The sequence below is a fragment of the Siphateles boraxobius genome, unplaced genomic scaffold (genome assembly GCF_051911475.1).
Source record: "Siphateles boraxobius isolate OS27281-9 unplaced genomic scaffold, OSU_SipBor_1 26, whole genome shotgun sequence".
Classification (NCBI taxonomy): domain Eukaryota; kingdom Metazoa; phylum Chordata; class Actinopteri; order Cypriniformes; family Leuciscidae; genus Siphateles; species Siphateles boraxobius.
The window spans coordinates 18926535-18943747 of NW_027508876.1; the positions used below are offsets into that span (position 1 = coordinate 18926535).

At 39.9% G+C, this 17213-nt stretch overlaps 2 protein-coding genes across 4 annotated transcripts; both read left to right on the forward strand.

Moving 5' to 3' along the window:
• Positions 1 to 1214: 1214 nt before the first annotated feature.
• Positions 1215 to 7331, forward strand: naa50 (N-alpha-acetyltransferase 50, NatE catalytic subunit). 3 transcript variants are annotated; one of them, XM_077244635.1, is made up of 6 exons: positions 1215 to 1313; positions 1442 to 1647; positions 4496 to 4629; positions 5239 to 5358; positions 5544 to 5610; positions 5800 to 7331. In XM_077244635.1, exons 2-6 carry the CDS (start codon positions 1640 to 1642, stop codon positions 5975 to 5977), a joined length of 507 nt encoding a protein of 168 aa, XP_077100750.1. In that variant the 5' UTR covers positions 1215 to 1313; positions 1442 to 1639; the 3' UTR covers positions 5978 to 7331. The 3 variants fall into 3 exon arrangements, with proteins under 3 accessions (XP_077100750.1, XP_077100748.1, XP_077100749.1); XM_077244633.1 differs by having other exon boundaries at positions 1216 to 1313; positions 4493 to 4629; XM_077244634.1 differs by lacking the exon at positions 1215 to 1313 and having other exon boundaries at positions 1369 to 1647; positions 4493 to 4629.
• Positions 7332 to 7632: 301 nt separating this feature from the next.
• Positions 7633 to 17061, forward strand: usf3 (upstream transcription factor family member 3). The gene is made up of 7 exons (XM_077244636.1): positions 7633 to 7751; positions 8429 to 8513; positions 8619 to 8683; positions 9004 to 9035; positions 9167 to 9249; positions 9354 to 9450; positions 9639 to 17061. The coding sequence occupies exons 3-7, from the start codon at positions 8637 to 8639 to the stop codon at positions 16466 to 16468; spliced, it is 7089 nt and encodes a 2362-aa protein (XP_077100751.1). The 5' UTR covers positions 7633 to 7751; positions 8429 to 8513; positions 8619 to 8636; the 3' UTR covers positions 16469 to 17061.
• Positions 17062 to 17213: the final 152 nt, after the last annotated feature.

Genomic DNA, 17213 nt, shown 5'->3' on the forward strand with positions numbered 1-17213 from the left:
TTTTGTGCAACTATGCAGTTAATGCAGTATCATAACACACAAAAACAGATCTCCTTCTCTGTGGATTTTATTTTAAGGGATCACAAGGCTAAAAAAATCTAAGCTAATTGCTGAACATCCAAACAGTAAGTCAAAGTAATTCAACTAAATTTACTGCAACACTTAAGTATTACTTAAATATGAATGCTATTATGAGGTATTTGGTACTTAATAGTCTCACATTATCGCTATTATGTTCGTCTTATGTGAAATCTGGTTGTTAATAGGCTATATAGAGTGCGTTACGAAGGTATTTACCCTTTCAATTTTTCCCCCAAATTTGATGTTGCAGCCTTTTGCTAAACTGCTTTAAATTTCCCTTTTCCACATACATCTACACTAAGGACAAACATCACTGCAACACCCAAACTCCATCGGTGACAGAATAGAGAAAAAAAAAATTGGGAGCCAGTCGCACACTACTAGATTTGTTTTTGACAAAAACTGTTTTTTCATGCATCTGTCAATTTTGAGATTTTGGGCTGTGTTTTTTTTTTCAGACTAGTGGAAAGAAAATATATAAAATACCCTTTTAAGTGTTTCTTTTATAGCACTTTATCTATTTGCGACTGTAGATTTTAATTACAGTAGGCTACATAATAGGCTATTTAAAAGGTTATTTTGTCCTGCACTGAGAAAATCTCCACTTCAACAGCACTTACATGCCAGACTTCACAGTTCAATTCCTATATTCTGAAGGTTTTTACAGAGTTTGTACAGTTCATATATAATTTGCCTTATTTTATACATTTTATTCTTAAAAAAAATGGTGAAAGTAAAAAAAAAAGTCTGGCTGTTGACAGTATTTTAAGTGATAAAAAGAGATCCAAAATCGCCTCTCTAAAAACCTTTGACTCTAATGACTCAATTTTTGTTCTAGAAATGTATGTAAATTAGTGCATATTTAATTAGATAAGGCATAATTTGCATATTCAAACATAACATTAAAAAAAAAGGTGTAATACAATTTTTTTTCGATTCTTAATGTAATGTAGGCTATCAACTGGGGAAGTATATATCTATTAGTTATTTATTTTATTTTTTTACCATATTCACCCGGGGTGTCTTTTTATTTTGTCGATACATTATTTTATTTGGATTAAAATAATAGGGCGGGACTTGTATTTTCAGGGCACAAAATTACCTAAACGTAATTTCCCGTTTTTCTGTTTCCTGTCGCTTGTTGTCAGTGGTGAAGGTTGACAGCAGCAGCCTCCCAGAACTGGCGTTGCCAAATCCTCTGTTTCGACTAGTTAAATTACTGATGTGAGATCGTAAGTGAATTTACAAGGATTAAACGCGTTCTCATATCTACATTACATTAACTGTTACGTTACAATAAATTAGGAATATTTCAAAACAACTATAAAATCTTTTAATTTGGTCCTTATCCTGACTTTAGTTGTTTGCGGCGATTTAATCGCAAATATCTGGCAACCCTCGGCCACAGCACAGAGGCAAATGCGGACTGCTTAGCTAGTGTGCTAGCAGCATACATGTGGAGGGGATCACATCCCAAACTCTGCCCAAATTCCCCTTTAGACTGCCAAATACCGCCAACTGACCCTGTATCCCTCACAACAAACGTATTTTCGTCAACATGAAAGGGTGAGTAAACAGCTAAGAAGAGTCTATTCATTTCAAGTAAAGTTTTCCCCTCTATTCTCTCTTTTTTCCAGTAGGGGGGCAGTGGAGTTGGTCTAATGCTAGCTGCTAGCTCTGCGCGCTTAATGTGGAGAAGAAATATTTGCGCCGCATTTTCACACCCTGCCTTTAGTCATTGCCTTACCCTTTTCACCAGTTGTCCGAGAACGCCTTAAAAACCCCTCACATAATCTAGCGTCAGATTTATCAAAATGCCAGTACAATTGGCACGAGTTAAGTCCGTGCCAAACTGGATCGTGTGTCGAATCTAAATCCGAAAATGTTGAGTCAGTCTTCAAGTTGCTATCTTGGTTAGCCAGCCACGCTTATATTCCTCTGAAATAAGCTCTCATGGATCCTGAGGCCATTAGTTTGACATTAAAACTTGTTGTCATGTTGATTTCTTTCATATATGTGAATATTTTGATGTAGAAATTGAGAGATGTGACACACGTGATGGAGTGAGCTTAGCCACATAGCATATCCTCTTTGAAAATAGCAGAACACGTTTAGAGGGTTTTAAGACACTTAATGAAGGCTGTTACTTTAAGTTTGGTGGATGTTATAATTGTAATAAATATATAATGTTGCGTCACGATAGTTTTACTGAAGTGATGCTTTGATCATGTATAAAGAAAAATTGTGACATTGCCTTTCTAATTCTCTTAAAATACTTTACATTTTAAGTGTCATATTTCTATACATTTTTACATGCACTTCTTCAATACAGTGGTACCCAGCCGTGTTCTTGGAGGGCCTCCAATGGTAACTTGCACACATATCTGACACACCCATTACAGGTCTCTGCTACGGAGCCAATGAGAATCAGGTGTGTTTGATTTGAAAAACATCCCAAATTGTGTATTTTTAAGGGAGCCTCCAGGAACAAGGTTGACCATAGCTATAACAGTCCCCGATTATGTTTAGAAGGTGGTTTGATAGTGTTTGAATGAACTGTCATTCTTGCTTTATGACAAAATGGGAGACTTTATCTACACTCAAGCTTGGAATTTGAAACCAGTGCACTTTGATGTGATGTTTGGGAATTACAAAGTTTTTTTGTGATAGTAATGACCATCCACCAGTATGAGGTGACAAGAGAAAACATGGACACTAAATATAGGCATATTTAGTATATCCATGTTTTTCTCCTGTCACCTCATACTGGTCGTTCAAGTGGCAGCGGTAAGCATGTGACCAGCAGCTGTTGTGTTGGTGCTGGTCTTCAGCATGATGCCTTCCTATAAATACCTGCTTTATACACTGCTGGTTTACAGTGATCATGCATTGACCCAATACATTTTTGGTCAGACTTTAGTTAAGGGTCCAATTCTCACAATTAACTAACTATTAAAGGAATAGTCCACTTAAATTTAAATTTTGTCATCTTTACTCACCCTCAAGTTGTTTCAAACCTGCTGAACACAAAAGAAGATATTTTGAAGAATGTCGGTAACCATACAGTTGATGTACCCCATTGACTTCCATAGTATTTTTTTTTTCCTACTATGGAAGTCAATGGGGTACATCAACTGTCTGATTACTCACATACTTCAAAATATCTTCTTTTGTTTTCAGCAGGTTTGAAACAACTTGATGGTGATTAATGATGAAAAAATTTTCATTTTTAAGTGAACTATTCCTTTAACTATGACTTTTGCCTCAATAAACTCCTAATTACTTCTTGTTAATAGTAAGGTAGTTAAGTTTAGGTATATGGTAGAATTAAGGGATGTAGAAAAGTCATGCAGATTAAGGCATTAATATGTGCTTTATAAGTACTAATGAACAGCTAATATGCATGCTAATAAACAACTAGCTCATAGTGAGCATTGGACCCTAAACTAAAGTGTTACCCGTTTTTTTAGTGGGTGCACTGTTTGGATGGCACCAAATAAATAAAAAAGTAAAAAGAGACACACTGATACTAAGGATGCTTTCACACTGGCAGTTTAGTTCAAAACGGTTCACATGAAAAATCGGTGACAGCTTGTGGTTGTGCTGGAACTTTGGCGCGATTTGCATGAATGTGAAAGCAATTCGGACACGGCTGAGCATTGGTTTAGGAAGTTATTCTATACTGTTTTTAAAAAAAAAATATTCGGCATAAATTATAGATAAAACGCTAAGTAAAACAAATCAGTCACTTTAGGCATCACAACATGATAAAGTATGCAACGTGCATATTCATATTTTGAGATCTGTTGAAGATTTAACACTATTATTGGTGTTATCGGCTTTTAACCCTATTATCGGCTGAGCCAGGAGTTCTTTCTGTGTGTAGTTATGTTCTCCACGTGTCAGTGTGGGTTTCCTCCGGGTGCTTCAGTTTCCCGCACACTGTCCAATGACATGCATGTTATGTGGATTGGATATGTTAAATTGACCGTATGAGCGTGTGTGAGTGTGTCCCTGGGTTGCATCAGGAAGGACATCCGGCGTAAAACTTCAAAACCAAATTCAATGTGTGTTTGTGCGTGCATGCGCGGATAATATCGATGAAGCAGACTTTGCAACTAAGTGGGATTAACAGTAGGGAAAAAAATATATTTGTGTTTTAAATTTAAGTGAGCGTTACATGACAGAAAAGAAAATCTTAATGTTCTCTAAAAATAGGGAAAATGTTATATATATATATATATATATATATATATATATATATATATATATTCAATATCAACTATTTTCTGCATTCCAAATAGTAAAGCTATAATACAGATATTTGTAGAGACTTAATGCCCTTCTGACATGTAGAGAGATGTTAGTTTTTTTTGTGTACAGCTAGTTGACCATTCTGCTTTTGTTCTAGTAGCCGGATCGAGTTGGGGGACGTTACACCCCACAACATTAAACAGTTGAAGCGTCTGAACCAAGTGATCTTCCCTGTCAGCTACAATGACAAGTTCTACAAAGATGTTCTTGAAGTAGGAGAGCTCGCCAAGCTAGGTAAGAAACAAAGCTTCTGTGACTTCCTAATGATGCTTTTGTCATATGTAAACTACCGTTCTAAAGGTTATGGTTTGTACGATTTTTTAATTTTTTTTTTTTTTTTAAGTTTCACAAAGTTTCTGCTCACCAAGGCTGTAATTATTTAGTCAAAATTAATTAAAACGGTAATATTGTGAAATATTATTACAATTTAAAATAACTATTTTCTATTTGAGTATATTTAAAATGAAATTTAGTCCTGTGATGTCAAAGCTCAATTTTCAGCATCATACTTCAGCTTTCAGTGTCACATGATCCTTCAGAAATCATTTTATTATGCTGATTTGGTACTCAAGAAACATTTCTGATTATTATCAATGTTGAAAACAGTTGCAGCTTAATATTTTTGTGGAAACTGTGACATTTAAATAAAAATAAAAGTTCAAATCAAAAGCATTTATATGAAATAGAAGATTTTTGTAACATTTATAAATGTCTTTACTGCCACTTTTGATCAATATAATGTATCCTTGCTGACTAAACTGATTAATTTCTAAAATCACATTGGCTTAAACTTTTAAACTGTATTGTAAATAGATTCCCGCTAACCATTTGAACCTTCTACAGCGTATTTCAACGACATCGCAGTTGGTGCCGTGTGCTGTAGAGTGGATCACTCTCAGAACCAGAAGCGACTCTACATCATGACACTGGGTTGTCTAGCACCTTACCGGAGACTTGGCATAGGTAAGATTCGTTTTCTGACCGTTTTTAGGTGCTTGTGTGTCCTCATTTATTTCAAAAGACATTGAGGATTCAGATTCCCTGCGATTGAATGCATGGTTGTATAATCAGATTATTGTCTTTGACCGAATTTTGTTATTTGAACATTTTCCAGTTACTGATATGTATCTTGCCATGTTTGTTTGAAGGAACAAAAATGCTGAACCATGTGTTGAACATTTGTGAGAAGGATGGCACTTTTGACAACATTTACCTGTGAGTCTGAAAACGGTCTTGTGCTTTATTTGTTGTGAAAACATCCATCTGTGTCTCATTCATATAATGTTTAATGTTGATACTTGAGTAACTATGTAAAGTCTGCTGCAAAATGAATCACTGAATATTTAAAGAGTCTTATACATGGTAAAGTCACATGGTTTTGGTTTCTCTTTCATGTCTTCACAGTCATGTGCAGATCAGCAATGAGTCTGCAATTGACTTCTACCAGAAATTTGGCTTTGAGATCATTGAGACAAAAAAGAACTATTACAAGAGGATAGAGCCAGCAGATGCCCACGTTCTTCAGAAAAGCCTGCGCAGCCCATGTGCGCCCCCAGCAGGAGAGCTGCAGAAAGCCAACTAGGGGTCGAAGCACAACACCACATTGGTTTCTTCCCCAAATGGAACTGTAACAGATGCCCCAGGGTTGACACTCACCACTTTCTTCAGAGGACATTTTAGACAGAAAAAAATCAATGACATATTTACTGCATTTATTGTGCAAAAACTTTAGCCCCCCTTCAAAAAATCTTTTTGGTTTCATCATTTAGAGTTGAAATTACATGGAAGTTTCCAAGCAGAATTCATAAGTGCTCCAAAAAGCTGCTGACTACTTATTGATCTGACATGGTGAAGGTTGTTTTCAAAGCATACTGTTTGCATTTTTTTTTTTTGATTAGTTTAAGGTAAGGGGACATCGCTTTGCTTGGACAAAACAATAGAACAAAAGAGGTAAAGTCTTTTTAAAATATGACTCAATACGTCCCAGCTGGCAACCTTGGAGGGATTGTTTGAATCGTCTTAGGGGCACTTGGAATCCGCAGAACTCAATCACCCCGCCATCTGAGCCCTCGGACACACGGCAAGGGAATCTGCAGGTAGCTGAGACCTCCTGTTTCACCATACAGGCAATATGCAATGTTGGAGGGTTGCATGTGATGCAATGTCTCCTTGTGATGTCAGCCGCCTCAGTCTGTGTTGAGGCTAACCCAGTGAGGAAATGGAGCGTAGAGCCCCCTCGAACAAGAGAGTGGTACTGTTTTAGTATGGAGGAGGTTAAGGGGAGTAAACTCCACTTGTTTGTGAATGTTTTTTTTTCAGCCCATTATTTAATATCCCCATCTTTTTTCTTTCTTTTTTTAATTTGTGGATTGAGTCTGGGCTTTTTCTGGGGTTTACAGTAATGCTGCCAGTGAGATATTACAGCTTCAGATAGCAAGATATGGCTTTTTATGGGTCTTGACGGTTGAATTGTTTATGGTGGATGTGGTTCTCAAATAATTTTTAATCCACCAGGACTTAAGTTAGAGTTTAGTAGTAGTTGTTTTTTATTTGAAAGAAGTTTAATTATCCCCCACCCATTACCAGCCTGACTGTTTCTAAATTTAAATAGTAGATTCTCACTTGTTAACGCAGCAGAAATAAATCCTCCCACAATTGCTACAGTTACATTTCAGTGATGTTCACTGACCACCACATATTTCCCCTATACAATGTGGAAGTGTAAAAGGTTAGTTCTACAAGTTATTGTATAGGACTTACAGAACCAGATCCCAGGAAAAGCCTCGACTCAGTGCATGCCAAGGGAGACATGCCCTCTCCATTGTAGTAAAAGCATGTTTTTTGTTCCTCCTTTCTTTGGAAAATTTTATCTTTTTCTGGAGCTCTATATTGTATGACTTTTAAACCTCTAAATAAAAAAAATAATATTTGCATTATTTTTCGTTTTTCATTATTTTTGTGCCCAACTGGGTAAAACATTAATATTATTACGTATGGCAATATACTAGTAAAAAATACTTTTTTACTTTTATTTTTAGAATATCTTAAAAGCTTTTTCTAATTTTACATGGTTACAGAGTCCACAATACTGGGGCACAATAACAACAAACATTCACCTCTCCTGCGTTGTGTGCTTTTACCGATGACCTCATCAACAATAACGCCCCTTCAGCTCGGACTCGTGTTCTGATTGGATGCAATCTCATTCGTCTTTAGTGAGATTGGACAAAACGGAAATCCCGCCTCACTGTTTTGTGACTGGCAGTTTAATGCTAGGTCAGAGATGGAGTAAATTGGTTAGGATCAACAAAGTTTTGACGAGGATATCGTCAGCTCAAAGAATGGACAAGCAATCGGTAGGTCCTTGACAGGTGACAGAACTGCTGACATGTTGTGCTAAACAGATTAGTGATGCATTTAGTAATCGAAAACCATGGTGATGTTTTAGCTGTCGTGTTAGCTCAATGCCAGTTAACCACACAAGCTATCTTTGTACCTTAAGGGCATGCAAAAGGAGACACTTAAAAGAGTTGTACCGTAATGTGTGTAGCTATATTTTCATCAGTCTGTTTTTTATTTATTCAATCTATTCTAGCTTTGAGCTCAATACAGATTGTTTAGGTTTCAAAGCTAACAAGCTAAGTCTGTTAGCCAAGTGTTAAAGAGCTTCACATGCTCGTGGTGACAGGCGAGTCAAACTAGCTTTCTTGTACTATATTTACATGTATTAAAATTTAGATTTCATAAACAAGCTCAGTTGACTGCAATCTGTAGTTTATGTCTGTATTGCTAACCTCTGATCTCAGTCAGATTCCTCCTTTCTGATTTGATGACTTGCAAGTAAATACAATGTCCATTTCATGTAAATGCGTATAACCTTTCTACATATGTCAAAACTGTCAGTGAAACTCTGTACATATTATAGAGAACAAGAAGTTAATTAACAATGCCTCACAATCCTGTAATAGTGTTTGATGTAAAGTTGTCATATTTTTGTATTAAGAGCAATTATTTTCCCTCTTCTTTACTACAGTTTTTTATGGAGCATAGAGGTGCCTGGATCTATGGTCTTCAACATTGAGCTCACACATACATAGCTGCATGCTTAGTGCTGAAAGGTAATATTGCATTTACCTCCAACCACAGCATATCCCCATACATATTACACTATGAGTTGCATTCTTTTCAAATAAGTTTTTGTTAATCTGTTTTGGTATTAACAGGCTGTACAGTGTGCCAGGATGCCGGAGATAGTACAGAATCAAACAAATAACCCTAAACCGCCACGGTACTGATAAATTCCTGCTTAAAGAATATATTGAATGTCAAAGTTGTTCTGACTGAACCCAATTGTTCTTTCATTAAATTGATCATTTTTGGGCTATGTTTGTTTTATAGGTGACACTTTACAATAAAGTTCTATTTTATGTTTAAAATACTTTGATTAAATTATGAGTATGTATTTGCTAATTAATCAATTGTGTAATACAGTGTGATTTTTATTATTATTATTATTAGCTAGGTAGAAGTGTGCTAATGTGGACCGTTATTTCTTATTCACTTGAGTTCAAGTTGTATACCATTTATTAATTTTCTGTGAAATGTTAGGCGGAAGAAAAACAAGGAGATTCATAATGCAGGTGAGAAAGTTGTATTGTAAAAACAAAGTATAAGTGCGAGTAAATGTTTTCAATCTTTCTTTTTAGTATGTAATAAATATTTTTATAAGTAATATTTTTGAATGCTATTCCTTGTTTACCTTATACATCAGTGGAAAGACATCGTAAAGAGAAAATCAATGCTGGTATAAATCGGATTGGAGAGCTTTTGCCTTGCTCTCAGGCCTTGAAACAGGTAAATGCATGTAATAAAAGTATAAACTAAGCACAATTTTAAAAGATGTGTTTTATTATTGTTCTTGCAGAGTTCTCAGTCTAATAGTTTGCTTTTCCTTATAGAGTAAAAATATGATTCTGGGAGAGGCTTTTCGTTACATCACTGATCTAAAGCGACAAAGTGATGAAATGCTTCTTAATGGAGGAGACAAAGTGCAAGGTGAGCCATGATCACAAAATTTAATTGTATAACTTGTGTGAAATTACATATGATGAATTAACATTTTACTTATTCCTTATGGGACATGGTTTTATTAAGATAAGTGTTGAGTTAATTTCCTGCCAATGCATTCTTTGTAGGCTTTTGTGCAGTCATTCATTTTATCTATGTTAAATATGTCTCTGCAGCAGAGGAGATAAAGCGCTTACGGCACCAGGTGGAGGACCTACGCAAGGAAAGCGCTCATTATATTGAGCTCCTCAAAGCTAATGGCATCAATTTCCTTGATGACCCCACTATACACTGGAAAGGGAAGCAGCGTTGTGCAAAAGTAGCCAAAGTCACTCCGACGCACTTAATGTCAAAGGGAATAATCGTATACTCCAATGGCAACAACTCCTGTCCAACAAACAAAATCTCTATTCCACAAAATCCAGTTTCTCATCTTGATAAACAACCGGCAAATGCTGTAACAGTCCAACCATCATGTGATATTACATTAGGCACGGGCCAGACTGTTGGTATTATGAATGGAGCACCAGTCAACAAAGTTGTAGTCACTTCTGCATCTTCCCACATACCTGTAGCAACTATTATTCCTGCTGTATCCAAGTCATGTCTTACAGTTGTGGAACAATATTCTCCTCTGGCACCTACTACTCCATTAAACCCTCCTATGAATTATATTACTGTTCAAGGTTTATGTCCCCAGCCTGCTGTCAGCACACCACTCCCTCCACAACTTCAACCAGATAACCCAACCCCCAGTCTCACTTCTGCTACCTGTCAAGCCACGCCTCTCCGACTTCAGCATATGCTTAACCTATCTTCTCTGCCTCAAGTTGTGATCAGTAACTCAGTGGTTCCTGTTGCTGCTGCCCCCACCATGCTCTCACAGAATTCTGAAATCCAATCTGTTAGCACTATATTACCAGCAAGCTCTACCCTTCTTAGAACTAGTCCAACTAGTAGCACACAGACAACATGGACAACACTACAACTGGCAGGAAATACAGTGCAACCTGTCTCTCAGGCACTCATCACAGATGGTGCCAGCATTTCACATAACCCTCAGCAACTTTCTGTATGTTCAGTGGGGACAAAACACCTTGAGGTGCCCACTTCTATCCATTTGCAACCACAGGCTCCTGTTCAACTGCAAGCCCCAACTTCAACTTGCATTCCTGTTCAGCCATCTGGGCCAAGACCTCCTCAGATATATTCAGCGGTTGTGCCGTGCCCTCAGACAGCCATAGCACAACAATCATCAATTTTATCAGTGCCAAGCATTGTATCCCAAGCTATAGTGGTCCATCAGCCATCTCTTGAAACACAGACAAAACAGTTAACCCATTCACAATCATCTGTTCGAGTGCAACCTGCATTATTACCAAAACCTCAACTCAGCTCTACTCTAATGACCACCTGCAACCCCAACCTACAATCTAAAACTCCAGTTCAGCCTGGTCTGCCATGCCAGCCTCATTCTCAACCGACAGTGGTGCCCCAAGCCCAGTCTGCCGTTGTGCCTCAACTGCATCTCAGTGTGGTGCCTCAAGCTCAGCCAATCATAAATCCACCAACTCAGCCTGCAATTGTGCCTCAACCACAAGCTGCCACACTGCCAGTGTTACAGACGATGCAGTTATTGCAGGTGAATTCTGATGAAACACCAGTTGCTGTGACCTCCGCTCCTCCAAGTAACTCGCATGTTGTTATTCTGCAACAGGGAAGCTCATGTTCAGCACCACAAGTTCTCAGAGAAGATGTCACTAGTCAGACACCCTGCCAGCACATTGTCATAATTCAGACACCTTCTATGACTCCTGCACCACAGAGTCATCACACTGCCATTGTGTCAGCTGCAACCCCGACTTTATCCAGTCAAACGACCACTTTGAACCCTACCTGTACAGCTAGCATGCAGCCTGCTGGGACAAAGCAGTTGGTACATATTCTTCCACGTCCCTCAACCCAATTGCAAGCACAAGCACCTCAGACTATCACTGTGAATGGACAAGTGTATGTTTTGCAGCCTGCAAATTCACCAGATAAGGGAGACTCTCAGTCTGGACAAAGTGTAACTCAGATCCTTCAGCCCACCTGTGAGGAACCCACGGCCAATGTTGCTATGAATTGTTTAGGTGCTCTAACTAGTCTTAGTCAGAGCATTTCAAAGGTCTCAAGTCAAAGCAATGTGCAGATATACACCATTACTCCACCTTCCCTCAGTACTGTGCAACATCTTCCAACGTGTGGTTCAGAAGTCAGCACTCCTACTGAAACTTTTCTTTCTTCCTCTGTTCCTATACCATCAACTGCTGCTGGCAGTGGAGTTAAAATTCTGTCAAAGAAAGGTTGTGCGACCTCTGTAAATCAAACCAGACAAAATTCAGTCAGGAGAACCAGACTGGTTAAACGAAAGGAACCTAAACCTGGGCGAAGTTTGCGTAGAATTGCTGTCAAGAGTAAGGATTTTGTGGCAGATGATACTTGTTCTGAGTTATCCACTGCAACAACGGGTGATCATTCAGTAAATTATTCAAATAAAGATACGGTTAGTCATGATGTTAATACGCAGAGTACACCCGCCTCTAATGGTGTTATTTCAACATGCAGTAGCCCTGCAATCGTTAGTATCAGTTCCTCCAGTGAAAAATCAGCAGACAGTTCTGTCACGGCTTCAGTGAAGGGATCCATTGTCAAGTCCCCAGTTGCTGGTGGAGACATTTTAAAGACTAAAGCAAAATCTATGGATGATGTCAGCATGCATAACAATGTAACAGTTAGCAGTGTATGTTCAGTAAGTTCCACTCAGGGTAACGTGGTCGTTACTACAAATTGTGGCAGGTTGAGTAAAGAAATCTTTACTTCAGATATTGGTCCCCAGCTTAACTGTTCAGCGGTTAGTGCTGATCTCTTATCACAGTGTAGCTCTGTGGATACTGTTGTAACTATGTCGGTTGCACCATCAAAAGTTAATGTTAACTCTTCATGCAGTGCAACATTTTGTAGTGAAACTACTGGTCAGAACAAGGCGAGTAGCAGTAATGTTTGCACCAGTAACGAAGGCAGATTAATAGAATCAAGACCCAGTTTTACAGAGAGTTCCACTCTGCTGACCACTGTAACCTCTGTCCAAAACAATTCAAAAGTTAAATCTGTTCATTCGCACCCAGTACCAAGTCATATATCCACACTAAGTCAACCATTGGGCATCAGTACTAATTCAGTTGAGAGTGGGCCAAAAGTTTCCATCATGCCAAGTCAGGGCATTTCACAAACACAAGATAAGTTTGCTAGAAGAGAAGAGTTGACCGACTCTCCTCAAATTCAGGCATCATTTAGTGTACCCTCAACGTCAACTCCTGGCTCTAACACCTCTATATCCACTCAACCAGTTCAGCTTCCAGAAACTTCCAGGATTTCAGACCCTTTCAAGTCCTTAAAACGACCATCCTCAATGAATTTGTCAATGGCAACAAATAACCAAGGGAACTGTACAGACTTCAAGCTGCCTGAATCAAATATGAACACACAACCTGTCAAGGATGGACAGTCTGATGGCACCACAGAAAAGGCTGTGACAGAAGGTGCTTTTGCTCAGAAAGTTCATCCACAACAAGTATGTACATTGGAAAATGATTCTTTTGAACCTCCACTGGGAACTAATAGACAGACTGATTCCCCTCTCGCAGGAGGTTCAGGCGGGAGAGGGTTTTCTGTTGCATCGTTGCTTCCAGCAGGCCACAACATCAGTGCCTCTTCAAGTACATTTGGTGCATACACCTTCACTTCTGAGCAGGCAGAATTATTAGCAATGGCTGCAAGAGCCATATTTGAACAGGACAGTCCAGGCAAGAGGGCTACTGGATGCAGTGTTGACAACCCAACAAGTACTGCTGCTACAGGGTGGGACCTTCCAAAAATGCAGCCAACTCTTTCTAACAAGGAGATTGTGACTGACCAGCTGGTAAAACTGACAAAGCAGGCTGATTTACCCATGTCAAAACCTTCATCTCAGGTCTCTACTCGAGTTCCTCCAGGCGAGCCTTTAGCCAGTAGCACTGCTGGCATTAGACTTCCTCAGAGCATAGCTTACACACAGTCTCAGCCTAGTTCTGTCACTAGCCTTAATGTTAATAACCTCATCAGACCAAGCTCCAACCAACCTTATCCAGGATCGCCCAATCTTGCACAGCAGGTCTCTGCTTCCTCGTCTGGAGTTGCTGCTGTTATGGTGTCTCAGTCTTCCTCACAAGTTCCCCAAACCTGTTCTGGCCCTGCTCAGCCTAATGAATATGCACCTTTAAAGAATGCTCTGATGCGAACCCAAATTGGTGTTGGAATGGTTGAACGTCATCAGAAGGAAATGTCAAAACGGTCTGCCCGAGATGACCTTGTTCTTCCAAATAAGCGTTCAAAACCGTGCCCAGCAGGGAATGTTGCAAGAGTAGACATCAAGGCTACAGATCACGTGCAAATGATGATTAATCAGATGCCCTCAAGTACTTCTGCAGTTATGCCAAGGAATCACTCTGATGGTGTTGGGGCTCTGTTTTCTGGTAATACATTCATGAGCACTGTGCTCCGCCCTACAGAAGGACACTGTTCTATTCAGGTGCCTACACATGAACAAACTCAGCCAAGTGTGGTGCACCTGCAGCAAGGACACATGCAACATAATGCGCCACAGTCTGGCCAGAACTTGGGTGGAAACCCCTACCTCAAACATCAACAACAGCAAGAACAAAGACACCTTTACCAGCTTCAGCATCACCTAACACAAACAGAATCTCAGATCCATGGCATTCATCAGAGGAACCTGCTGCAAGACCAGCATGTGCAAAAAAAGAGAGGAGTGGTACGTGGTGGGCAGACAGGACCAAATATTGGTTTGCAGAAGCAACATCATTTGGAAAAGAGTGGCGTGCAGCATCAGCAACAACAGCCTCCTCAGCAACACCAACAGCAGCATCCACAACAATCCCAGCAGCATCAACAACAGCAGCACCATCAACAGCAGCAATCACAGCAACAGCAGCAAAAGGCACAACAGATTCAACAGCAGCAACAATCTCACCAACAACAGCAGCAGATGCCACCACAGAATTCACATTCACGTCATCAGCATCTTCAGCAGCAGATTCAGCGGCAGCACTTTGGGGCTAGACAGGACAAAAACTGTGAGGCTCAACAGGCAGGTCAGAGGGCACATCAAAACAATAATTTGGGTCAGCCAGAGCGTCCACCTGGACAGGATCATGGGGCTATGCAAAGACTAATGGGGTCTCGTTCAATGGAGCAGCAGTTGACCTCTCAGGCTAGCAATTCATCACGTCAGGAGCGCCACCGTCTCTCTAGTTACTCAGCAGAGGCTCTGATAGGGAAGACTCCTGCTACTGGTGAACAACGTATGGGTGTGCACCTGCAAGCACCTCGAAACAATGCACAGGACCAGTCAGAATTACGAGGCTATGTAGACTCGTCACGTAGTAAAGGTAACATTGCTCATAATTCTCAGAGTAGGCTACCACCTGATCATGCTAATACCACAGACACACAAAGAATACCAGATTGTGGACCTTTCAAGGCTTTGGTTAGTGGGCATCAGCTAAGTAACTTTGAAGTGCAAGTGTCTCGAAGTGGTGATATGTCCAGTAAGTCCGTACCTCAAATCCAGAGAGGTCCTCAGCAGCAAACAGGATTCAGAATGGGTGCAGGGCCTACAGGGGATGTGCGTTCACGTGGGACATATTCAGGTCCACATCCTGTTGCTCAAGGCGTGCACATTGGAGCAGGACTGACAAGAGAACAAGAGGGATGTCACCAGAGCTTTATGCAAAGTCTTTTGGCGCCTCATATTCCTGAACAAAATGTGCACCAAAGGGCAGCCCAGGGTTGTACCCCAGGGAGTATAGAATACAACTGTGTTCCTGGGACCTCTGCTGGAGAACTTCAGGCTAAATCCTCTAGTCCTAATTTGCACCCTGCACAGAAAGCTGCTCCCATACGTCTAGGGGACAACAACAAAGGCCATATTTCTCAGGTCAGTGCAAATTTGCATGGTCCACCTGTGAGAACAGGTCCACCCCATCCACCAACACCACACAGCAGTTCAGACACAGGACGCACTCAAGGCTCAACCAGGTCACTCTCTGTTAGTCAACGCCCCCATCATATTGGACCAGATCCACAAAGCACAAAGATTCGTCCAGGAGATCGACCCCGGTCAGGCAACTTGAGACCTGGAAATCCATTTGAACCAGAAAGCTCTTTGCCTCTTCCATCAGGTGGAGGAGTGATCCTTGGCCGTACACAAACAGGAAGTGAAGCTAGACGAAGTAGCATTGTGCGCTTCATGGCAGATAGTGCACAGGTCAGCAGTGACAACAGTTTGGTGTCTGATCGTTGTGCTGTGTCTGATCTCACCCAGAACTTTGGCTTTACTTTCATTGCTGAAGGAGGAATGAACCCACCACCTCCCATTAATGCCAATGCATCATTCATCCCACCGGTCACACAGCCCAGTGCCTCTCGTACCCCAGCCCTCCTTCCTGTGGAACCTCAGAACACGCTGCCTTCATTTTACCCCTCATATTCCCCTGCAGCTCATCCTAGCCTTCCAAGTGATATTCCTTTACAGTATTTCCCTAACCAGATGTTTACAAGTCCAAGCACTGACAAGAGCGGCAGTGCACCCCTGAACAATCGCTTCGGTTCTATTCTTTCTCCCCCTCGACCTGTGGGCTTTGCACAGGCCAGCTTCCCGCTTCTCACAGATATGCCAATGCAAATTACAAACTCTTCAGGCATCACACCTCATTTATCCAACTTCAATCTGACCTCTTTGTTCCCTGAAATTGCCACAGCAATGCCTCCGGATGGCTCCTCTATGCCAATGTCACCTTTATTGTCTCTTGCCAACACTACTTCCTCAGACTCAAATAAACAATCTAATCGCCCAGCCCACAACATCAGTCATATCCTGGGACATGATGGGACCTCTGCTGTTTAAGATTAGAAAAATTATAAACACTTTTGAGTATTTCTAAGAATTTTATTGCCCTCACCTTGCCATAGATTTTCTAGTGGATGGCCATGGTGTAAAGGCTTTTAATTCCTCAAAGAAAAATAAAGCGTGGAATATTCTCAGGTCCCAAGTCAGGATCACTCTGTGAGGAAAGTAAAATATTGCATTATGTCTGTTAGCCTTTAGTAGGTTTCCTTTGCTTGGGTTTTTTGCTGATAGTTTGGTCTGTCATGGTTCTACATGATGTATAACTTGTCTTTATTTTTTCTTAAGAACAGCTCCCATTGTTTAATAGAAAAAATCATAATGTGTCTCTAAGTTTTTACACTGTAGCAACAATAATAAAATGTTACAGCAAAAAAATATATAATTTTGCATTTAATGCTACAGTAGATATATTTGAGCTGTTTTGTAAAGTATCAGTTGTTTTTCAAATGTTTATAAATATTTTTCTTCTTTAAAATTCTTCTCCTGCAGAATATCATTCCAGAAGAATTTTTGCTTATTTATGAAAATGGATGTGTGGTCTGTAGATATTTGTAAAAATGAAAAGCTATTAAAGTTTCTATCTAAACTAAGAAGTTGAAAATGTTTTTTTTTTATTATTATTTGTGTGACTGACTCACTTGTGTCATTTTGATTTGGAGGTACTTTTTTCTCCCACATGTCTTGTTTTAACATGGTAAATCCACCAGATGTCAGTGCCTTTCAAAGATTGTGTCATATTGAT

Coding starts and splice junctions, on each gene's coding strand:
- naa50 (XM_077244633.1), top strand. Junction 4,630..5,238: donor AGGAGAGCTCGCCAAGCTAG/GTAAGAAACAAA, acceptor AACCTTCTACAG/CGTATTTCAACGACATCGCA. Junction 5,611..5,799: donor ACTTTTGACAACATTTACCT/GTGAGTCTGAAA, acceptor ATGTCTTCACAG/TCATGTGCAGATCAGCAATG.
- usf3 (XM_077244636.1), top strand. CDS start 8,637: ATGCCGGAGATAGTACAGAATCAAACAAATAACCCTAAACCGCCACG. Junction 9,250..9,353: donor GCTCTCAGGCCTTGAAACAG/GTAAATGCATGT, acceptor TTTTCCTTATAG/AGTAAAAATATGATTCTGGG. Junction 9,451..9,638: donor TGGAGGAGACAAAGTGCAAG/GTGAGCCATGAT, acceptor ATGTCTCTGCAG/CAGAGGAGATAAAGCGCTTA.